The 24,884-nt window shown below is 40.0% G+C and overlaps 1 protein-coding gene and 1 long non-coding RNA gene across 6 annotated transcripts; one reads left to right on the forward strand and one right to left on the reverse strand.

Moving 5' to 3' along the window:
• Window positions 1–128: 128 nt before the first annotated feature.
• On the reverse strand, window positions 129–24,720 carry deptor (DEP domain containing MTOR-interacting protein). 5 transcript variants are annotated; one of them, XM_034873419.1, is made up of 10 exons: window positions 24,346–24,719; window positions 23,996–24,088; window positions 20,574–20,752; window positions 20,008–20,131; window positions 13,284–13,462; window positions 9,274–9,456; window positions 8,104–8,241; window positions 5,128–5,141; window positions 4,538–4,642; window positions 129–473 (listed from the first exon to the last, which is right to left on the reverse strand). In XM_034873419.1, the coding sequence occupies exons 1-10, from the start codon at window positions 24,357–24,359 to the stop codon at window positions 351–353; spliced, it is 1,152 nt and encodes a 383-aa protein (XP_034729310.1). In that variant the 5' UTR covers window positions 24,360–24,719; the 3' UTR covers window positions 129–350. The 5 variants fall into 5 exon arrangements, with proteins under 5 accessions (XP_034729310.1, XP_034729309.1, XP_034729308.1 ...); XM_034873418.1 differs by having other exon boundaries at window positions 5,071–5,141; window positions 23,996–24,085; window positions 24,346–24,718; XM_034873417.1 differs by having other exon boundaries at window positions 5,071–5,141; window positions 24,346–24,718.
• Window positions 7,392–16,242, forward strand: LOC117945754. Its single transcript, XR_004656885.1, has 3 exons — window positions 7,392–7,406; window positions 12,736–12,739; window positions 16,164–16,242. It is a non-coding gene; the product is annotated as an uncharacterized LOC117945754 (long non-coding RNA).
• Window positions 24,721–24,884: the final 164 nt, after the last annotated feature.

Genomic DNA, 24,884 nt, shown 5'->3' on the forward strand with positions numbered 1-24,884 from the left:
AAGACAGAGTCTTTGTGGGCACGTTGAAAAAGTTGGATCTCTGTCTGTTGAAGTGGTGGCTGTTGGAACTTTCACTCTTCTATGTGTGTGCATCCAAATAAAAAATGATACTTCAAGTACAACCTGCGTGTTTGGTCTACAGGTTGAATCTTTATCTTGGCTTGATTACACACATTCTTAAACACACTGCGTCTCGCAGTCGTCCGCCTTGTTCAAACAATGTTGGAACAGAGAGAGTGGGAGTTGCGTTTCAAGACGTCCACGTTGTTGTTGTTGTCACTGTGGTTTTGAGGTCAAGTACTAAACCTTCTACTCAGCTATGAGGAATTCTGTTGCAGCTCTCCTTCAACTTATGCCTCCTCCATCACCTCCATGACGATTGTCCTTGGTCCGGTTAGGATCAGGCTGCTGACGGTCCGGTAGTCGTGAGAGAGCACATTCAGTCCGTTCACCGACACCACAAAGTGACACACCTAGAGAAAAGACGGGCAGAGAGAGGAGAGATGATTGGTGTAAAAGTTGAGAGCATTATAAGCACCAATCACACAAAAATGGAGTCAAACGAGTGAAGGTGCAAGTGATAGAGGGAGTGCAGAGAGAAATGAGAGGCAGGGAGAAATAAGAAACGTACAAGTACTATTCCAGTGGGAATCTGTCTTTGGGAAATACAATACTCATCATTGCTTTGCTGTGGAGCTATGGGAGGATGATAGCGTGATGTAGAAATAGTGTATTCAGCAGTCTATAAAATGTGATCAACATCTGTGGTGGAGAAGTGGATTATGTTGCAGAGTGGTTTGTTTCTATGGACATTGTGGGGCTTTTTTTTGTTCACGGTGAGTCTGGGTCTGCATTGGAATCCATTGTAATGGCTGTGAATCTAAACTGGATAGCTGTCTTTAAAGCTCAACTACCTCCTGGGCTCCAAGCTCCAGGTTTACTGTGAGTCAACTGATTTTTGTTAATGTAGTTGGAAATCTGCTTAAATAAGTACATATCAACTGACATAATAAGGGCCTGTGATGAGCTGTAACTGGCTATTACGCAGAGACTTCAAAAAGAGTGGTATCGATCCTCTCATCTAACCTTTGGGCAAAAAAAATTCATACACGCATATAGAGCAACTTATGGTATTAAAGTTTTTTTGCTTACAAGTGTGTTTGTGTTGTGTAATGTCATTTTGGCCCTGAGGCCCCCAAACAGGTTAATTCAGCATTACTCCTTTGAAAACATTTGCCCAATCAAGCCAAACTATTAACCAAATAGGCGGACAATGTGTCAGTAGGACACAGAAATGACAACATACTCAAAGAGAAACAGGTAAAACTTGATAGTGTTGCCCGACATAAATTACACAAGTTACAACAGTCATGTTCAAATCACTCCTGTGTCACGCCTGCACCCTCTTCCCTTATTTTTATTTAATCACCGCTCAAACTCAACAGCTTTGATAAAAACGAGACTAGGTGTCTGAGCTGCTTTCTAGCTGCTGCAACAGGATGCTGCTTTTTCAGCTGCCGCTGTGGTTTGTCTTTTTGCAATCATTCACACACGCTCCCAATTCACTGGCTCCCAAATATTTTCCAAAAACTCTGCAGGATGCAAAAAAAAGGTTTGGCATGTCACACCGAACTAAAGCACATAATCACTCTGATATTTGTATTGCCTATAAATCAACAAAGCGCAGACGTAGACTACTGAGTCACGATGGAAGAAAAACTTTAACAGATGTGTTTAGTAAACCGTTGACTCAGGAAACATTTTACAGGGGGCAGATATTTAAACCCTGACTGATCCTTACACAAATGTTACTATTTACTTCACAAACAATTTCCTTTTTGTTTATTTCCACAGCAATTGCTACGAGATGTTTTTCTGGCCTTGATAAGTGTTTCAGGAAAGGAGAGATTAGAATAGACAGAAGACATAAGTGGGGAAGAGAGAGAGAGAGAGATTAAGCAGAGGAATTTTAGACTCTTACTGTAATCACATTTAAACCGCTGCAGCCTATATATCACTACTTGCAAAGTCAAAGTACTACGGACTTCTATTCATTTCTCTCTCTGTTCCACCTTTTCTCTCACTAACTCAAAAACCTCCCCCTTTATCTCTCCCACTGATTCTTCTCTCCTTGGCTGGGGCCCAGCTGGACTTAATGGTTCCTTGCACTCAGTGGGTAAAATATTTTTTACATAGAAAAAAGGAAAGAGATAGAAACATGCATAGAGAGAATACATAGAGAGAGAATAAACAAAACATGTTAAGAGGCCACGCTGAGATACAGCAATAACTGCTGTATGAAAAAGTAGAGGATGTTTTTTTGTTACAAAAATACTCAGGGGACGGATGACCGGAGGCTAGATTTGCACAGATGTCCCTTGAGGAATTAGAAAGCCAGAGTAACAATAACGGCCTGGACTGAAACCAAACACGGTTCCCTGGTTGTTGTTTTTATTTATTCATGGTGTGCCATGCTTATTTGCTTTCTTGCTGATGGATGCCTGAAATCCAACTGATCGTCCAAGAGCCAGATTGATAATAATTTGGGCATTTGATCAGGTATCATGACCCCCCCCCCCCCCCTCAAACTGAATGCTAAACAAGACAGAAATTTGTCCTGAAACAAAAATTTTGTTGTTTGTTAAAATCAGACTTAATCCCCACATATTGTTTTTAAGCTCACTAATAAACACATCATTTATTTATGAATTACAATAGGCATAGGGGGCAACTTGGTGGTTTTACGGAGAGTTACGTTTCAGACTATTGCTTGGCCTAGAGCAGCAACTTCCTGAAGTCTTCTGGTTGCCTGGCAACCTCGCCTTGACGTCAAGACTCCAGGGTTTGGCAGGAATAAGTGTATGTCCCAAAAATGTAAAAAAAAAAAATCTTTAAGAGAGTCAGACCTATTTACATTTGAATAATACAACCTGATACATTGGAGTTCATCTAACCTTCAAAATCATCTAATCTTTAAATGTAATTTTTAGGGTTCAGAATCTTTCAAATGGAGACACTCTGGTGATTATATCCACGTTGTAAAAATAATGGGAAGAGCCTCATGAGGATTTTGACTACCTCCCCCTCTGAGGTAAGTGGGTGTAGGTTTCTCCTTTGGCCTTTTGCCTGGAAAGCAGTGCCAACGCCTCACAGCACTGCATTCCCTTTGCTGGACCGTGATACTGCTTAATTACTCATCAATAAAACTACTCAGGTATAGTTGAACAGGACTAACCTTCCAGGAAGTGCAGAGGGTGCATTGAACTCCTTATAAATAACTAGTGACACTGTAGCGCACACTAGGATCGTTACAGTATCTTAGATAGTGAGTGAATATCTCAAATTTCAGACCCAAAACTCTGGTTTTGTTTGGGGTTTTGCCCTCAGCACATAACAGATTCCATTAAGACTAAATAAAAACACCCCCCCCCCACAAGCACACACACACACACACACACACACACACAGAAAGCAGAAGTGATATTATTTCCACTGACTGTTTCCTCATTCGGTGCTAGTACCTAACATCCTCTGCCTCCTTCCTCGGCCTCCACACTCTTCGGCTCATGTGTCCTTGTGCTGACGTCACGGAGTTAAAATCCTTTCCTTTGATCAGACTGGCAACGTTACATTTAGCTGCAGAGACTGACTGCATATGTAAAAATCCTTTAGCTCCAGATTTTCAGGTTTCTTTTAAAGGGTTGTCCCCTTTGGGTTTCCATAAAACTGAACTGACACTGAACAGATGATAATCAAAGCCTGAGGAAACATTTGAATGTTCTCTTCAGTATATCAAGTGTCCACTGGACATTGGCAGTGGATTATTAGTATTCCAAATGCTGACCTTTTTAAAAACACAACCAATAGTTTATCATGTTCTTAATAACCTTATGTTTCCCCCCTTTCTCTGCTCCCATTTCTGGCTCCTGCAGCTCTTTTATTGAGTCCTTGCTCACTCCTCCTCTCACCGCGGTGTGGTTTATGTTGCCATGTAATACATTCCCAGGATTCCTTGCTGCCATTCTACATACATACCTTCAGCTGTGGCGGCAGAGCCACAATTACCCTGTTGTCCTTCTTCATTACTATTTTCCCCTCTCAACACTTTTTCTGCTTTTAAAGCTCCGGTCCCTGCCCTCCTCCTCATTACAGGATGCGTCCCTGTACTCTTCTTTCTATTCCTTCCCAATTCCTCGCCATCAATCTTTATTTTAACACTTCTCTCACAGTATGCCCTAAATACGACAGGGTATATTTAAGTGCAGACTTAACAACCCAAGTCTAAATAATACAAAACAGTTCAAACACGCACTGTCAAAGCACTTTGCATATCTGCAAACAACTTAGCGACCAAGCAAAGAAAATGCTACCTCAAAAATTAAAAACGCAAACACAAAGCTTTGATTTAAATATTGAAAACAAAAAAAGACAAAAGGAAAGCACATTCCTCCAAGAGTACTGCAACCTATTACATACAGTAACTCCTCACACATGTAAAAACAAAATGCCCCAGACATTGACAGTCTCCTGTCTTTACCTTCATGCCAGCAGCGGCCGCAGGTCCTCCAGGGTCCACGGCCTGGATGTGACAGGGTTTGCTGCCTCGCACCACAAAGCCCCAGCCCACAGCATCACCTACGATCTGGGGGACAACGAGAAGACATGAAATGTTAGTATGACATGACATCATATGACATTTGTAACGCACACAGTTTGTATTTAACCTATTTTCTCTAAACACATAATATTTGTGTCCCTTGTCTCATTCAAATGTTTGTGTTCTTCAAGTGTGATACTCATGTGGCATCCAGTGGCAATCACATTCATCATAGATAAAGTGTTCAATTGGTGAGTGTGTGTCAGTCTGTGTGTGCACGTGCTGGAGTTTCTTGCATATGCACATGACTTGAGTACCCTGCTTTATATATTCTCAAGAGTGTGCACTTGAGAGGGAGGTGTGACTGTGAGTATGTGTGACAACATCACGCTGAAGTATTACTTGTTAAAGCTTGGTTGTGTGTGTGTGAGTGTGTGTTCGATTTTGTGTGAGTGTGAGTGAGTGTGTCCTACAGTGAATGTCTTCTTTATAAAAGGTCCTCCTGGTGTCTGCAGCTCCTCTGGACTCACTTGTCTTTTCAGAACTGTTGAAACACACACACACAAAATGTTACTTGTTGCTACCGTGATAACCAGACATGACCACATACAGTGGGACTCAAAAGTTTGGCCCCCCCCAGGTAAAAATTGCACATAAAGAAGCCAAGAATAGATGGAAAAATCTCAAAAAATGAATCTAATGACAGATTAGACATTTGTGTAATATGTCACAAAAAGTTTGATTTTATTTCCATCATTTACACTTTCAAAATAACAGAAAACAAAAAAATGGCATCTGCAAACATTTGGGCACCCTGCAGAGTTTATAGCATGCACCGCCCCCTTTGGAAAGCTGAGACCTGGCAGTGTCATGGATTGTTCTAATTCATCGTCAGGAAAGACCAGGTGATGTCAATCTTAAGGTTTTAAATGCCCAGACTCATCTGACCTCGCCCCAACAATCAGCACCATGGCTTCTTCTTAGCAGTTGTCTAGAAAACTGAAACTGAAAATAGTTGACGCTCACAAACCAAGAGAAGGCTATAAGAAGATAGCAAAGCGTTTTCGGATGCCAATTTCCTCTTTTCGGAATACAATTAAGAAATGGCAGTCATCAGGAACTAGCAGCGTTTGAAGTTTGCAAATTAACATATAGACAAGCCTGATGCATTGTGGAAACAAGTTCTGTGGTCTGATGAAGTTAAAGTAGAACTTTTTGGCCGGATCGAGCAAAGGTACGTTTGGAGAAGAAAGGGCATAGAATTTAATGAAAATAACCAACTGTTAAGTATGGGGGGTGGATCAATCATGCTTTGGGGATGTACTGCAGCCAGTGGAACAAGGAACATTTCACAAGTAAAAGGAAAAATGGAATCAATAAAATTTCTGCAAATTTTGGACGCTAACTTGATGCCATCTAGGAAAAAGCTGAAGTTAAAGAGAGGTTGGCTTCTACAAATGGATAATGATCCTAAACACACCTCAATAATCCACTGTGGATTATATCCAGAGGCGTAAACTGAAGATTTTGCCATGGCCTTCACAATCTCTTGGCCTCAACATAATTGAAAATCCTTGGATAGACCTTAAAAGAGCAGTGCATGACAGACAGCCCAGAAATCTCAAAGAACTGGAAGACTTTCGTAAGGAAGAATGGGCGAAGATACCTCAAACAAGAATTGAAAGACTCTTGGCTCGCAACAAGAAGCATTTCCATACTGGGATACAAAGGGGACAGTACAAGGTATTAACTCTGCAGGGTGCCAAAACTTTTGCAGACGCCATTTTTTAGTTTTCTGTTATTTTGAAAGTGTAAATAATGGAAATTAAATCTACATTTTTGTGGCATATAAAAATGTCTAATCTGTCATTTAATGACCTTTGGAGATTTTTCCATCTTTTCTTGACTGTACATGTACACGCACATACATGTATGCACACACACACGCACACGCACACACACACACTTAGTTTAAAAGTGCGTAGAAAGTGCTGATGTCAGTCACATGCTAACAGGGCCTGGAGGCTCTCTGCTTCCTGTAACAATATAGCTCCCCTTCCCCTCCTCCAACTTCCCCTCACCATTACACACTTCAATATGACTCTACACCGGCTTTGACTGGACATTTGTGTCTAAAAAAATGTTATTTCATTTTTTAAATCCACTCTATAAGTACTAATAATGAACATTTTGAGAAGCTGGGAAGATGTAGCCGACTGGGCAACGACCAGGAGCCGGATGTATACACAATCCATTCACTTCAGTTTTGATGTTGTATGTAACTAATCTCTTATTATTATTATTTTGTACATACAGAAAACAACGCCTGTAAATAAAGAAAATGTGGGCAAAAGTGTGTTTAAAAAAGGTGCTAAAATGACTTGAATTGCATTTACTTCTTCCGCATAAACCTGAAAGTACATCTGTGGCGTGGAGTACTGTTAAGCATGTGTGCTCTTGACAAATCACTCTGTGTGGTACGTCATTGTAATCTGATAAGGCCGGAAATGAAGTGAGAATAACTTTAATATCCTCTTGATCCCAACGTTTCCATAATCTTTCTGTGGACATCCTGATCTGATCAGATTTACAAGATAACTTCTCTTTAATACCGTATCGTCTGTCATTTTTACTTCACATCAGATGCCCAAATCTTTTTTTATCTGTCTGGCTTCATTAATGCATACCATAACCTTTGTACCATCTACTGTGTATGTTATATTTTTGGACTCCTTATCTTCAAATCATGTGATATGCACGATTACTATGGTTAATTTGTGACAGAGGGGAATTTGGTGTGTGTGTGTGTGTGTGTGTGTGTGTTTCCTTTTCCTGTTCCTTGTATATCTTATGTATGACTGCTCATGTCAAGTGGGCTTTGGTGCTACAAATAGACGGTCAAGGACTCTGCTTGCATTATACACATGAAAGGAAAACATACACACACCTCAAAAGGGATCACTTCTTGATTCAAATCTCTACTAAATGACCATCACTTGCACTTAAGTCCACTAAAATGAAGTGAAGCCATGACTGATGAATGGCAGGAGATGGGAGGTAGGTCAACTCATTTTTAGTATACTACAAGAAACTAGTGTGTTGAGTATGACATTTTTAATAAAAGGCAACTGTAATGTTTGAAAATGTGTAATAAAAAGTCAAAAGAATATATTTAAAGTATAATAAATATGTTAACATCACTAGGCTTTGATCAGGAGGCATTATTCTGTCGGTGTAAACACAAAACCACACATCACCTCCACTTCTATAGCAATCTATTCATAAGGAGATGGATGAAGCCTATCTGCATGCATTTGGGTGAGAACCAGGAACACAACTTGTTCAGGTTGCCATTGTCTATCGCAGATTTCATACAACATGAATATTAAAGAACTAATGGAAAAACAGTTTTATAAATGCTGATCCATAAACTACAACAGAATGAAACTGCACAGTGAGGCCCATCACAAATTAGACTATGTATTCGTGTGTCCATGTCATTTTACCAGACTTGGGGTTGCAAAGGACAGGTGGACTGCTGCTGAGCGTTGGACTGCTGCTGTAATAACCGCTGCTGCCACAGCTGCTGCTCAAGCTGCTCCGCCGGACTCCGACCGCAACTTTAATCTCTTTAGTGGGACTCACTGAGACAGAGAGAGACAAAGAGAGATGTTAAAGCAAGGACAGACAGCAGAAGGCAATGAAGCAGGATACAGACTGGAATCATTTGACATAGCACATATGTTTAAAAAGAGAGGGTTAAACTGTATTTAATTTTCCTAAGGAATATTAATATTTATTTGTTATGTAAACTCTTTTTTTCCATTACTTCCTGTTTTCTTGATATGTTTGTACACTTCAGGTCTTTCTACCGCGTTCTCTCTGGCTACCATTGCTTTCTAAGTAAAAGTACTTTCTGCTACCACTTTGGGAAAGTAAGAAGAAGGTTTCCCAGAGGAACAGTATTTGAAAAAGTGATTAGGTTTAAAAAAAAAAAAAAAACAATGACTCCAGTAGTAGTATGTTGAGATAAAGTTTGCTAACAGTAAAGAACATGACTTTGTGTCCATTCATTTTATGTTTATGGAAATATTTTTGTAGAAGTTGTTGAGTGCTGTTTTTCACATTAAGAGCAGAAAAAAGAAAAACATCCACTGGCACAGAGTGCAGATGTTTGAAATTGTTCTAGTGGCACCAGTTAGTGAGTATGATGCAAGCTGAACAAACCACATCTAATCTAAAAGCTGAGCTGAAGTTGCTAATGCCCACAGCTTAACTACTTCTTTTTCAGAAGCCAACTCGTCAACCAGACAACTAGACAGTGTGAACGATGGTTTTCCGCCTAGCAACACAAACAGCTCTACTCTCATTATCTTCATGTGGCAAATACCACCAAGGAAACCAGTCATCATGTGTGTGTGGGTGGGTATGTGTGTCAACAGAAGATAACGCTAGAGGGGTTAAACTATCACTGTGTTTTTCTACTAGAAGACAGAATCCAATAACCAAAGGAAATATTTAAACTTTATAGACAATGAAAAAACTGTCATGAACACATTAAAAGTTTTCTGTCGGACAGGTAACTTCAGCTTCTCTGCCAACCACACACTGACCGCTACGAATAGGTAGCAGACAATTTTAAATGAAATTAGACATGAACATGGTACAGTTTGTACCTGAGAGGAAGCTGGTGTTGCCTCCATCGGAGTTCTGTTTGCGGAGACAGAAGGGGCTGTCGTGACTCTCGGGGATGCAGCGGCTGCGCTCGTGAAGAAGTTCGATCAACCGCCGTCGTCGCCGGAAATTCATCCTGAACTGGTAGAGGAGGGGTCCGTCGGCAAAGTGATGCTTGTTGGTGACTGTTGACAAAGAAAAACAGACATGGAGAGAATAATTAAGCTTTGGTAAAGAGCAAGAGAGAGGTAGAAATACACATAAGGCTTTTTTGAAATTATTAAAATGTTAGTCCCGCATTGCCAGACCCTCCTCCACAGCGCTGCGAAGGAGGGTCTGGCTAGTCCACACAGCATTGGGCCGGAAGAAAAGCTCGCTCTGCCTTAGTGGCATTTCTTTAAACCAATTCAAATTGTCTTCGGTGGTGCTAAGCGCCGGACGGAGGAACAATGCCTCTGCAAAATAGCCTCAAGAAGGAACTTCCATACATTCAAAAGTTGTTTTAACCATGCAACAGAAAATTCAGATTGGGCAAGTAGTCTAGCAAGCTGTCTGGATTTAACCTGCAGATATCTGAGGAGGAAGGTGACAGACATCCGGCCAAAATGGGTGACAGCTGAATTTCCGGCGGCAATTCGGAAGTGGAACGTTGTGGATATAGAGTACTAAAACGCGGAGAGAGAACAATCTTTCTTTGTTAAATGTAGTTATATACTTGTTGTGAGTCAGACTCTAACGCCTCACACCCAAGTCAAAATATTTTAAAAACTACAGGAATATGGAATCATTTTTCCACCGGTCAACTTGGCTAAAAAAAAACTCATGAATAAATGTTTCTCAGCCTGAAACTCTAAACTCAGCTAAGCAGCACTAAACAAACTGTCCACTGAGCTGAGATCACTTATGCTGAACAAACATAAGTGACCTCAGAGAGCATTGACCTCAGCTGAGCCGATAAGACCAGCTGGACCGATGAGATACCAGGATACAATTTTATTTGAATCAATACGCATGTGAAGAAATCCTTTGTAACTGTCAATGTTCAAACCTGCTTTTACTTTAGTGGTAGTTTCAAAATTCATAATGAAATCTATGTACAGAGAAATAAAAGGGTTCAGATTTGAACTTTTTTATATTTAATATCCTTCACCCATCCTTCCAACATCAGTTACTATTAAACAGTTATTGTGTAGATGAAATCTTTGATCGATGCGTAAAGCTAGATGCTAATCTGGTTTATTTCTACCGTGTGGTCATTTAGTTATCATTTAATTTATCAGCCTTCAGTACAATAAGAAACAGATTGGGCTGTGGTTAGTGTCACATTTCCTTTTGTGGGGGAGAGCTATTTGTCCACCTAACAAAATCCTTAATTAAATGTGACAAAGCAAAAACACACACTATGGCAGACGTTAAAGAATGGTTTCACTCCTGTAAAATGCTAGAAATGCTAGTTTCTCTTGCTAGTGTTCTAACTATTTAAATGCTGGTTTAAACTGACTTAGGAAGATCTTGTGTTAGTTTAAGATTTACGGTGTAAAGCCTCGCCCAGTTTAACTGCAGCCTGCTTTTGGCCCACTGTCTTTGGCACAGCAATACAGATAGTCTACTCTGACCTTTTATGTTTTGTAGGGGTGTGCAAATAAACATTCATATAACGAATCAAGCTCTACAGATCCAAAATCAATTCATAGAATTCCAAAAATGTATTAATATTTCTTATTTCTTGGCGTGTTTACTATCACTTGGGGAAAGTATCTACATTGACATATTGTGAATTGTTTTTTTTTTTTTAATTGAGAATCAATTATAAGTCTGGAAGTCTATCTGGAATCGGGACATTTTCTGAATAGTGCACCCCTAATATTGTTTTATAATCTTAAATTACTATTTATAGTATGTGCACCAGCAACTTTTTCTTTTAGGTCTGTTTTAAAGCCGCCTCTCCCTACCAGCTGGTCAGATGTGTAGTGTGGAAAAACAGCTGCCATATTGTCCCATAAACAATGATAACTAAACACAATGTGGATCTACCCAGACTGGCCTTCTATACATTATGTGTTTACATGTGTGAGCATGACCTTTGCTCAACACAGTCGATAAGATAGGTAGCTCTTCTTCTCTAACACGTTTATAATGTGTTACTAATCGAAACTTAAAGCCTGTAAACATATTATCGATAAAACTAAATTAGTTTAAATAGCTCTCCCTACTGTAAAAAAAGAAAAAGGCTTATGATGATACGAACAGCTCAAAGTCCAAACATCAGTCACCAGTGGAGCAGTTATTTCCACAGAGAGGATGACACTATGAGGCCAGTAGGAAGCAGATCAGGCACTGTATTACATTAAATAAGAGATGTGCCGTGGTCTTTTTATGATGTATTGTTCCTTTTGGACATATACAGTCTGTAATCCACATATACAAACCACCGGCTATGTTGAAGGCTATTATTGTTCATTTTCCATGCCTTCATTTAATTTAATTTATACAAATGTGTATTTATTTTTTTAAATGCAGCCAAGAGATATGTATATTTTAGACACAATAAAAAGAATGGAGAAAACTGCATAATACTGTATGTCTAAATGCAACAAAAGAAACTACAGTACTTGAGGCCATGCAATTTCTCTGCAGTTCTACTCATCCTAATTTAATCAGACACTGATTTAAACCACAGACATTAGCTTCAAATCTTATTTCATGTCATGTGGTGACCGGACAGAAGCTCATTCAGGATCTATGTCCATTGTTAAAGAAAATCACAAAGAGTGGAGAATGACAAGCATTGTAGGACACACCACACAGGCGAACACACACACGCACACAAACTATTACCTATTACCTCATTCCCTCGATGTTCTAACATCTTCACACAATACCTTCTCAGCAAGAAAGACATCAACAACTGTACGGCCTGTACTGTAATACAACAGCTGCCGCTGATCAAGCCTTTAATTGGCTGCAACCACACATTCACACCTGGGAGTTCCATGATTGATTACACTGGGCACAAAGAGGAAGCATTAATACTCTTCTTAATTAACTAAGAAAAACACCTGCATGCAATGTTGCATCAAAAACATATGATCAGCTTAATATAATATGATTAAATATGATATAACAGATTTTGAGACAGTACAGTATTTAATGTTGGTAAAATTAGCTCCAACTCAACCAGCTATAGTAGCCTTTTTAAATGCAGGAGTATTATCATACACTAATAGTGGTATTAGTACTTTTACTTTTAAGAAAAGAGTCACTACTACTACGACTATAAGCTGAACCAATCATATAAAGAAGTGTATTTATATCACATATTAACAGATAACATAATAGCCTTGTTCCTACACTCTGTAGCCAGTAGAGCTTGTTAATTTGACACCTGTGTCATTCAGTTCCCAAATTCCTCATGTTTATTACTCAGTAACATTCAGTAACTCACTCTTCAACGTTGACCTCAGCCAGGTTAGGTCCCTTTCCCTTTTGAGAGTGTGTTGCGATATTTTTCTGTTTTAGGTATGAGGGCTAGAAGTATTTTTATAAGATCTTTTAAATAGAAAGGTGTAACTGTAATCCATGTTAGATCTATCAAGACATGTATGATGCTAAAGTGGCCAGCTGGGTCTCCTCTCTGTTGAAAACTGCTGCAAGCTCAAATTGAACTGCACTTGACATTGACAAGGATGAATACAGAGTCAAAATGATATATTTATGTAGGGCTGACTATAAGTTCGATTCAGATTGTATGACCCGAAGGAGCAAGGAGCCAGGACAGCAGAATCAGTCTTGACTACTTAAAAAAAATTGCTAAGGGGGCTACTGGCTTTACTGTAACCAAGTGTCATTCACAAACCATCAAAACACTTAAGCACTTAAGATTACATTACTGAAACTTTGATCCCAATATTGTATATACTGATTTAATGATACAAGTGTGTCTTGATACTGTTGGCCTTTTAAATTGTTTAAGTACATAAAAAAACAGGAACAGCTGGCCCGTGTTTCTCACCGTGCTGGATGATGCCATGTTCAAGAAGCCTCCGTCCCAGCCGCTCTGCCTCGTCCCTGGTTGCCATCTCCCCCTCTTGCAGCAGCCAGTCGATGAACTCAGAGGCCAGAAGCGCCCGCTCAAATGTCCCGCCCTCCTCCTCCCTGGTTTGTAATAGGCTGTTTTCTGTGTTCATCAACCTGTGGACAGAAGAGAGCAAACTTGTGTTACTTTAATTGATTAGGAGTGGGATAGAGTACGGCGTTGCATTCGAAAGGCAATCCAATTCGTACACCAAGCTTAAATTTAGGCCACCCACTTCACTGATGGCAGTTTAAAGTCAGAGGTTTAGCTTTATGTGAACTGTGAATAATCAGTTTAACATCTACAGTGCAGTACTCCTGACAGTATCAGGGAAAGCAATGTAAATTTGCTAGAATGCTATTTTCCAGCTTTGGTTGATGTCTCCATAGCAACAGCTAGCAGGGTTCTAGTACTTTAGTAGCATTACATACAGATATAGTACATACCCAACTGATGGAAAATAAATGTGAGTTCTCAGAAATGATGCAACATTCATAACCATGACCCTAAAGTACTGTTCAATTATCCATGAGATGCATTCGGTGCTCCGTAAACCAGGGTTATTGGGAAAAGTATGGTTTCTTAAGTGAGAATTTTGCAGCAGAGATTATCCTCCAAACCAGTAGCGCTGTCCTTTTCTCCACTCTGTAATCTACACAGTCAAAACACACACACACACACACGCACACACTACACTGTAACAGTTTCCGGATTAGCCCTTTGGTCAGATAACTAAATTCATGTTATTCCTAGAGCCTCAGATTAACACGATGACAAAGTAATTACCTCAAGAAAAACATTTGAGTTCTTCTTCACGAACAATCAATGAAGGTTTGGATATTAATTAGATTAGACATTAGAATTATTAATTAATTTGATAAAAAATCTGGTTTCATAAAAGTTTCTTCTAAAAACAACAACACCAAATTTCACAAGTAAGGCTGCATTTCACTGCTAGAATTTTACTGTTGTGTTTTTAGATGTGTTCAATTCTGAATAGTCTTTATCAGAAGGTTACATGGGTGGTGTTAGCTACACATACACACTCAAACACACAAAATGACAAGTAGACACATGCACAGAACAGAACTGCTGACTCTCTTCCTTTAAACAAACATTTACACCCAAACACTGTCAACTGAATATTCACACAATATATATTTCGCCAGGTAGTGGTTATAAGAAACAATAGGCTTTCTGTGACACACCTGTACACGTCAAAACATCTGATAGCAATGAGTAATACCATCAAAGAGATACTAAACTGTCCACATCATTGTTGGCTGTGTTTTCCTGGCACAAATCCCAGTCACAGTTTAATTGGCTATAAATCATTCACTAAACGGTCAACTCAACACACCGAACAGTTCAATACACACATGCAGACATTATTAATGGGGTTTGTGGGAGATTTGTATGAATGTTTTAAACATTTAATGAACTGAAATAAAAAACTAAAAGTTATCAGATAAAGAAACATCCTATATCCAAAGGATTTAGGCTCCAGGCTTGGAAACCTTTTACAACTACCAACCTCATTAGACCGGTCCAAACTGGATAGAAGAACAAGTGTAGCCTGCCTATCTATCAGTGACCAGATAATCTTTAAAGCAGTGTCACTTTAACTGCGGATGTGACTTTTTTCACTAGTTCATACCAGATTAGTCGGTCAGTCAAAATATTAAATATAAACGAAGATTATGTTACTTTAAGATAGAGGAGCCTAGCTAGCTGTTTCCCCCATTTATCCCTGTATGTATGCTATGCTAAGCCAACCAGCTGCTGGCTCTAGCTACATATTTACCATACAGATGTTGTTGCGTCTAAATCTCGGTAAGAAAGCAAAAAAGTGTATTATTTATCTGGCATGGACAAGCCATCGGCATGTCCATTGCTTACACATTTAATGTGAGACAACATATTGTGGATAGTTGCAAAACCTCCAGAGCCCAGGAAAAACAGCTTCCACTTTAATTAAGCTAAACGCGGACTGTAATATGTGAAATAAACTAAATGAAAACTAAATCAAGTACAGCTTGTAAAAAGCCTCTGTTCTTTCTAGCAGTACCATCCTCAGCGCGGTTCACTTAACTAGGACTAATGATCCAGAGCTGCAGGCCCACATTTCAAGAGAAGAACTACATTGTCAGTCATTCATTCAAACCTTTATTTAACCAGGATAAACTTGGTCTCAGGGTGGCACAGTACTCTTTAAAGTTTAAAGATAGAACTGAAGTTGAAATGAATTTAACAAAATGGTGTGTGAGGTGCACCCCCAGGACTGCTAAAGTCCTGCACTCATGTAAAGTCAACTCACTACAGAACAAAATACTTGGTTTAGATGTAAATTTTGATAAATTAGGAGCTTTCACGGATCAACGGCTCACATTAGCAGCCACATATGACCCAAATTAGCAGCAAACATCGTAATACTGTTGAAAGAGCTGGACATAATGTTCTATGAGACGTGACTGTGTACACAATGACATTTAAGCCATTTAGACATGTTGAATCAACAGATAAGGTAATGTTAGCTTAAAGGGATTGACTTAAAGTAGACCACTGTGCTCAAAGTACAGCACAATGCTTCGAATAACAACATCTTGATCATAATATGAACAATACAGTATATTATGCAGGACCTGAGACTGTATATGCAGTATGGACAGAGATCATGATAATTTAGAGTGGGACGAGGCGAGCAATCTGTCATGCCCTGGATATGCACTCAGAGTAGTTGTTGTTCAGTCAGCATACCTAACTCAGCTGGAGTAGATCCTACTGAGACAAGGTTGCAGGACCACCAGGCTTTTACAGTGTTTCCTCTTTGTTTATTTTCTAGTGGCGGCCCACCATGGCAACATTTCTGCCACCACAGTAACAGAAATAAGGCTGTCCAATAAATGTAGCCTCCGTTGGCTACCGCTCACATCACAATTTAACAAATAGAAGAATTATTCAGAAGTTATTGGTCCCGTTTAGTTTAACTCCACATACTGTTGATGGAGGTCATTGTAAAAACGTTTGCTTTCGTCCGAGTCAACTATTAAACGAGCAGCTCCACCAAAAACGTAACCGCGGTGGGTCCGTTCTAGGTGTAGACGTGTTGTAGATATTAAGTGCCCTGTAATTACTCAAAAATATTGGTTGTTGTTCAGACAAACCTGCCTCCACTGCTCCTAAGAGAAACACTGTTTTACCTGCACTGATTGCTCTCTCTGGGGCCAAGCAACTAAAATAAAGAATGCAACTTTAAAGAGTCATTCGAGGGACATGCGAGAGTGCTTACCGAGTCCCATTGTCACAAACATGCAAACGTTTTAGGAAAAGAAGCTCCGAATTAAAAGACAAACCTAATAAAATGGATTATGAAGACGTCGGACCTAAAAATCATCTGACCTTGAGGTTAATCTGGAGGAAGCTGAATCTGTTCTTTTTCCTTGGGCCTTAACTTTATTATAAAACACTGCACCTAAGTACTTTCTAAATATAGCATGTATCTAAAATAGAGCTGAAGTAGAGGAAATTAAATTGTAATGGCCTACTAATTTATTTCTAACTTGTTGCATTTGCACAAGAGAGGCCCACAGCTCACTATTATTGAGATTAGTACTTTATAAAGCAATGTTTGTGCTTATATTGTCCCTTTCTGTAAACAAGTGAGATTTTTCTAAATAAAAAGAAGAGACGCTACTAGTCTACATCATTAGAGTGATTTTTTTCCATGTTCAGGTTAATTTGCTTTTCGATGGAAAATGTTAAAAATACAACAAACAAATAAACAAACAAACAAACAAAACTATGTCTCATTCTGAACACTTATTTTTAAAAATGGACAGAATGTGTTGCTTGTCTTACAATGTTAATAAATGCAAACACATTTCCTACTTCATGACCCATTTCAGCTACATTGACAGCTAAATGACTCTAAAAAAGGTCGATAGCACAGCCGGTTGTAAACATTTAATGTAATGATGACAATAAGTATATACATTTTAATGTGAAAAGCTGTTGTAATTGTACAGCTTTTGACTTCAGTTACAATCTCTGTAGGCTCCAGTGACTTTATGGAAAAACAAATAAAAGAATAATGTTCCTTTCTGTACTTATCATGACTTTCCTTACAGATTAGCATTACTTTAAGATCATTTTCAAATGTGTTACTATTTATGGTCAAACTTCCTGTTTTGATAACCCTTATGTTGGACTCAATTTACTGTAATGACCAAAGACAATCATCAGTTATCAATAAGTCATGTAGATAATTTCAGGATCTACTCTCAAGCAGAGACAGCATCTGATGTAATTAGCCGGCCATTCATATTTGTAACTTAGCCTAGACGTGCAGTGACACCAACCTCTTTTTATGGTATGTTTAAAAATGAAATGTTGTGTTGCTCTCTCTTTAAGCAGCATGTATCCAACAGAAAAAACATGTGATTGATGTCTGGAATGGAGAAAACGTTCCCCAGTTATGGAAAGTGTATGTAATTTGCAGTTAATGGGCTAAAATGGTCCTATAAGAACTGGGATGCCTGGGCAATGAGAAACAGAGTCTAAACTGAGATGTTTTCTAACCTTGAACACTAACAGGATAACTCCAGGTTTGGAAGTGCCCTTCAGAAAGGCACATAACCCACAGCTGCCCCAGTGAGGCTAACAGAAAGACACTCCGGGTCCTCTACTGCAGGTGTGAATGTGTGTGAGCATAAAGCAGGCCAATCATGCTCAGTGAATCTAAAGAAAGGGTTAGCTTCAAGTATTTGGAATAATCTATTTGATAGTTCAATTTCAGCTTCATTAAATCATAAATCATGATGACAGTCAACCACAATCTACAGTACACATCCACATGTAAACAGTCCAAAAGTTAAACAATGCATAAAAAAAAGCCTGTAAATCATTGTCCTCTCTTAATAACCTTGTCGCCATGAAATGCTGTCAAAACAACTGTTTGGAACGTGTGTACCAAATTTCATGTTGTTGTTTCAAGTGTTGAGATAGTGGAGGACCGACCTACTTTACATTGCCATCGCTCAAGTCAAGCCACTCCGCTAGCGTGGCTAACAAGAGTTTTAAGGTTTGCACCCACTTTGAGGTTTGAGGTTTGCACCAACATACAGAGCAAAGTAGTGTATGGTTATGATCTGCTGTGTGAGTATGCTGTGACAGACATTTTATAAAGTCAAGACTAACAATCTAACGTGACGAGTAACTCATGTTTCAGAAGTACTAAAATTTCGTTGAATCTATGCTAATCTCTTGCAAAAGACACAGAGCATATATTTGCACTCATGCTCAAGAGACTGGGACATGATTGGCTTATTTTACTGCAGGACTGTTACTTGTGCCATAAGGGTTTTTATGAGGAAACTCTAGTACACAAGCAACCAACCACCAGAGCAAGCTTGAGGGGGGATGGTGTGTGGGTGTGTGTGTGTGTGTGTGTGTGTGTGTGTGTGCTGGGCTGCACCATGGTGATTACATAAACACATAGCTTTGAGAGCTGAGACCACAGATGTCTACCCATGGACTATTTCTTACTGTTATGTAACTGCTCTGTTGTGTGTTCATGTGTTTGTGTGTGTGTGTGTGTGTGTGTGTGTGTGTGTGTGTGTGTGTGTGTGTGTGTTGTCTAAGAAACTGACAAGAAAAATAGGTCTCTGTTTATAAAAGGGTCACGGTGTATGTGTTAAGAGACAAAGAGGTGGCAGGATGTGTGGGATTGTGTGTGTGTGTGTGTGTGTGTGTGTGTGTGTATGTGGGTACTTATTTGGTTGTAAACAAAACTGTAGAGGTGCCACTGAGTGAAGTGGAGACACACAGAGGAAGATTTTGAGGTCAATAAAGAAACAATTAGTCCTATCACTATTGGAACAACAACACCATAAGAACAAAACTGATGACAAACAAAAACAGCCCCATTGGAGGTGTCCTCTGCCCTCCTCTTAATCCAGCTCGTCTCTGGACAAATGCTATAAGTCATCTCTTGCCAAGGTGCTTCCAATTTCTTCAGATTTTCCGATCCCAGCAGGCTTTTTTCATGGTTAAAAAAGTCAAGTTCCATACAATGCCCTATGATCTAATGAAATCACATTTACCCGCAGAACAAATTTTCTAAACAATAATGGTAGTAGCATTTCTGACACACTCGATCAGCATGCCGTTGAGAATGCTCACAAAGAGAAAGGCAGGAAATAAAAGCATTGCATGTGCTAGCGCCTGCCAAGTGGCCACCATTAATTTTGAAAAGCATCAGATTGTGAAGTGATAGTTCAGGGTTCATCTTATCAACAAATTTCACCAGTACCATCTTTGAGAAGGTTGGCCATATATCTTAAAAGCTAGAAGTATTTGTATCAGTGCGTCACAGTGAAATAAACTCTGCACAAATGTATAAAAATCGAGCCAAGAAAAAGTCCAGCACATAACTCCCCCTCACGTCCAGTCTTCAAGCTAAGCTGACCAGCTGCAACTTCATATTTATCATAGAGACACTATAAGAGTGGTGTCGATCTTGTCTTCTAACCCATGGCAAGAAAATGCCTGAGGAATTTCTGTTTCCACCACACAAATGTATGAACAGCCATTTTCCTCCATCCCTCTCATAGCTCCAATACAAAGAACACGATTGAGTGGTTGTGTTTGTGTGTGTTCATACTTTTCATAGATCCTCTGCCCCCTCATGAAGACTTTGGCTTCACTGTCCAATGGGAACGTGCCGTCATCTTTCCGGAAGCGGTAGAACAGCTTCAGGTCTTTGAACTCCCGGTGCTCGTCACACACTGCAAACACACACACACATGCATAGAGGGTTTAGTTTTAAGGTTACAACCAGTAAGTGTGGGTCTAATTAATAACTGTAGAAAACAGAACAAACTAAATTTGGCATCATGAGAATGTTTTTTTATGTTTGTATACAGCAGTCAGTAAAATCTAAACATCATTAAATCATACATTCATAGATAGGATGAGTTAATATTGAATTGGCTTTTTTAAACTTCAACTAAGTGTCTGGTCAAATGTTGAACAGGTAGTGACATGCTACATTGGAGCCAAATTGACTGTGAGACACAAAGAATAATCCATTAAGAAGCACGGGTGAAAAAAAAGAAAGAAAGAAAGATCCTTGCTATTATAGAAAATGAAAACCACAACAAAAGGACGTACTGTATAAGACTAAACCCACACACACACACTATGTGCACACACACAGCTCAGCCTCACCGTGGTGAATGATGCTCTGGTCTAAAAGTTTCTGCATGATCTTGATGGCGGTTTCTCGGTCTGAGGCCTCCTTGTGTTCGATCAGCCAATCAATGAGCTCCTTGGCCACAAAGCAGTTTGGGTAAGTCCGCAGGTGGTGCCGCCGATCTTTGATCACCTTCGCCTCGTGGAGCCGCAGCCTACAGGGCAGAAAACAAGCCGCAGAGGAGAGATAAGACGCTCTGACAGTTCTTCATCACAATGTTAAACTCTTGGTTCATCAGCTAAACCCTTTGCCCATTTGTAATGACAATAATAGTAACAATTTCTCCTGAAAGTATTAAAAATGAGAGTAATGACAAACGATTTACCCTCTAAAAAGGTGGCAGTCCCAGTTTTGGTTATATATGTGAGCTGCATGTCATAAATGAGTCTGTTAGATAAAATATCTTCTAGTGGAAGAAAGCAATGTTTACCTGAAGAACAAAGTGAACATTTAAATAAGGTAAAATCTATGTTTATAAAATTAGACAGCGGAACCAGTGCAAACAGAGCACATCTGTCCTTTGGGCACCAGGTGAATGCATGGTATTCAAACACCATTTCAAACTGTTATTTAGAATGTGAGTATATATTGCACGATGACAGGGCAAACTTCTAATGCTTGTACAGATGGCAGTTTTATAGTGACCTTTCCCTCACCCTGATTATTGTGAAACAGCCAACCAAAGTTCTTTGTGCAGCTATCTAGTTCCAGTCCATGCTGAGTCTGTGTGCAGCACTCCAGATTAGCCTTGACAGTCCTGGTCCAAGCCTGCCAAGTCAGACCCACACACTGTTCTGGGCAAACAACCACAGCTGATCAAGTTTTTAGTTTTGACCTAGCAACCAGTTATAACATCCTCCTCACCTCCTCCTCTTCTACACATAAATCATCTCAAATGGAGCAAGAAGCAAAAATCCTCCCTCTTGCTGATTCCTAACTGAGAGGCTCAGGTGCCAGACTACATGTTGTGGTGGCTGTTCTTGCTGTGTTGGCTACTCTTACTGTAAAAAACATTTCCAAAACTTGTGGTGGATCAAACAATGAAAAGGCAGAGCATTTCTGAATGAGTCTCTGACTCCCAGCCTGATGTTAATGACGTTAAATCCCAGGCTGCAAACATTCACAAAGCCTTCCACTCTAGCCCAGTCTGTCATGGTGCAACAAACGGCCTATTCACAACTATGAACTGGTCACAAGCCTTTCTAGAGCGGCTGCGTGTGTCTGGACACCATGTTATCTGTCTGGTTTTCAGCCCTGTGCCTGAAACAGATCTGCTCCGAGATCCAAGCAGTCAACATCATGGTGTGATTCGAATGTGTGATAAGAATGTTCCAAAACAGCCAGTTATGTAGTACAAGGATCTGTCACTAGAATTCCATGAGCTTGTCAAAAAAGAATCTAACAAAAAGGTGTGAATAAGGTACACACCTTGCTTTTATACCAGCGTTGATTCATATTGGGTTTAATTTTATTTACATCAAATCTGCTGTTAAATATAAAATAAAATTGACTGCTACTTTCTAACTTCCTCATGTCATCATTTGGTCTGAAATATCAATTCAGACTAAAGGACAAAGCTAAAGCAGGGAGTCAAGGTAAAACACTGAAATTAGGAAATGCTAACAAGTGTTTTTTTCACTATCTGAGAATAGATATGCAGTGTAGCCAGACCACACTCCATTTCTGACACTGTGGTGGGGAGATAGGTCTGGTAATGCAAAACTAATTTGCAATAAACACTTAGTACAGCTGAGGCTGATAGGAATGCATTGTTTTACAGGTATTTTATCATAAACTAAATGATTGGGGGAAAAAAATTACCTGATGATGGTGCTAAAAATATTGAAGGATCACCAAAGTTATTACAATTCTTCCTGAGGGGGGAAAGAGTTTTTGTACCAAGTTGAATGGCAATTCATCCACTAGTTATTGTTATATTTCACTCAAAAAAACAAAAATGTCAACCTCATGTCGCTGCAGGAAACAGAAGATCACCAAAGTCAATAGCATTCATCCTCTAGGGACCATAAATGGCTGTATAAAATGTCATGGTAATCCATCCAATAGTTGTTGAGATATATCAGTCTGGACCAAAGTGGATGGCCGGCCGACAGAATGACATTGCCATAACTCGAGCATACGTTGCTAGCATGGATAAAAAATGCTCTCAGCTCTCAGACTGCTTTGTCTGTACAAAATGCAGAGAGAAAGAGATGTTGAGACTTGAATTTCACAACCATGAGCCCTTTACCCCACAACGGCGGCGTCTCAGAGCCAGAGAACTCTGGGACAGCTCCCCCAACCAGCCCATCGTTCACTGACACCATACACACTGCCAGCTGGCAGTATCTGCATACAGTAGTGCCAGGGACATTGACACACACACACACACACACACACGTCATACAAACAGAAAAAGCGCACACTGGTGCTAAGCAAGAGTACACCAAAGAGTATGTCCAGACACAAACTATTAATCTAATCTGTTGAGGTCAGGACTAGATACTTTTTTATTGTTCTTCAGAACAGAGCAATGTCACAGCATGTACTTCTTCAGTAAGAACAAAAGCTCCAACTCAGTTTATCAGCAGGAAAGCCCAGTTAGTGGCATATTTTCCTCATAGTTCAGTAGAGGGCTGACATTCCTGGCATTGGTGCCATGCTTTACCTACTGAGCCTCTATTCATGGCTGGAAGCTCAAGCCAGCAAACGCCACCAGGGTTTTGGGGCCATTCTTTACGTACGATGGGTCAAAGGGTGCATGTCAACAACACTGCCAGGTTTAGCGGAACAGTTCTCTCATAGGATGAATGAGCAGGGCATGACAATCATTAGTAGGTTGATCATTCCCTGTGCAGCTCAAAGGGCACTGTCTTATTGGAGAAGCAAAAAGGACTCATGTGTTCAGTCCTTAAAAGAAAAACAACATCCTGCAGTATTTAGACAATGCCTCAGGCTGAAAGGTAGCCTACATGTTATATAGGTGAGGCGCAGCAGTGTGCACGTGGAGGGTCTGCATGTATGGATGCCTTTGTTTGGCTGTGCGTGCTGCAGTGGAGCTGAAACTGTCTGTAGTGCCAGTTTGCAGTGAGGGAGAGCTACATGCATCATCATTAACCTGCTGTCAAAACAGAAATAGGCTACAACACCCACTTTTCTCATATATATCATGTCCTATCATGTACTTGTGAATCCTGATATGGGACGCAAAACATGCAAGATTGAGCATGAAAACTAACTAAACAATTTTTGTTTACTAATTATTAGGTAGGCTATCTATTCTGTAATGACGGAAAATATGGTGGTCTGTTGGCAGAATACAGACAAAAAATGTCACATCTTCCTTCAATGTGTGACCTATAGCACACTGTGTCCTAGCTGGGACCGAGCGACCTACCTCAGCTGTTCTCCGGTGACGAGCACCTCGGCCAGCCGCTCCAGCTCCGCAGCCTTCTTCTGCATGGTGTTCCCGAGGCCGTCCATCTCTCTGCTAAAGTAAACAGGCACAAATATGGGTATACCCGGGGTGTTTTTGTCGCCAAACAGGCACACACACACACACACACACACAGACATCATTCTGGGAAAATGCACCATTGCGTTTTTGTAAATGATTAAAAGATGCTGTGCTGACAAACAAGAAAAACAGAAAAGGGGAAGGACTGGATTGAAAAACAAATGCATGCAAGCATCGCGGTGATTTCAAAAAAATACACAATTGCACTGGCATCGTTTTTCTTTGCTTACCCTTCAAGTACCATTGAGTAAAAATAATTATTAATTATTTCTTTGATGAATGAAGAGGGAAATTATTCCATCCCAGTATACATGCAACAATGCAGGAAGTCCCAGCCCAGCCCTCAGTTTGCCAGCAGCTCCATCAGTCCACTTTTGAATTCCTCGAAAACCTCGACACCTCCAAATATCTGTACTCTCACACACACACACATCTGCATGCGTGCATGCGGCGTCCCCTTTGTGAATCCTGATATTTATATTTAAAACAGCCGAGAGTTTCTTTAAGCGTTGGGTCGGTTTGTTTGTCAATGATCACAACACACGGTATGCATGTAGCGTGCACGTTTTCCTCCACGGTGCAGCCAGTGCCCATCCACAAAGACCCCGCATTGGGAGGACTCTGCTGGTGTCACTGGGGGAGTAAACCGAAGGGGCGGGGTTACAGAGGCATGTGAGTGCGCTCGATTCAGACACCGCTTGGTCCTGGGAAAAATAAGGGAGTGATGGGTGGGATATTGGATTTAGTATTAGTTTGTATATCTTTCTAT

The sequence above is a fragment of the Etheostoma cragini genome, chromosome 6 (genome assembly GCF_013103735.1).
Source record: "Etheostoma cragini isolate CJK2018 chromosome 6, CSU_Ecrag_1.0, whole genome shotgun sequence".
Lineage (NCBI taxonomy): Eukaryota > Metazoa > Chordata > Actinopteri > Perciformes > Percidae > Etheostoma > Etheostoma cragini.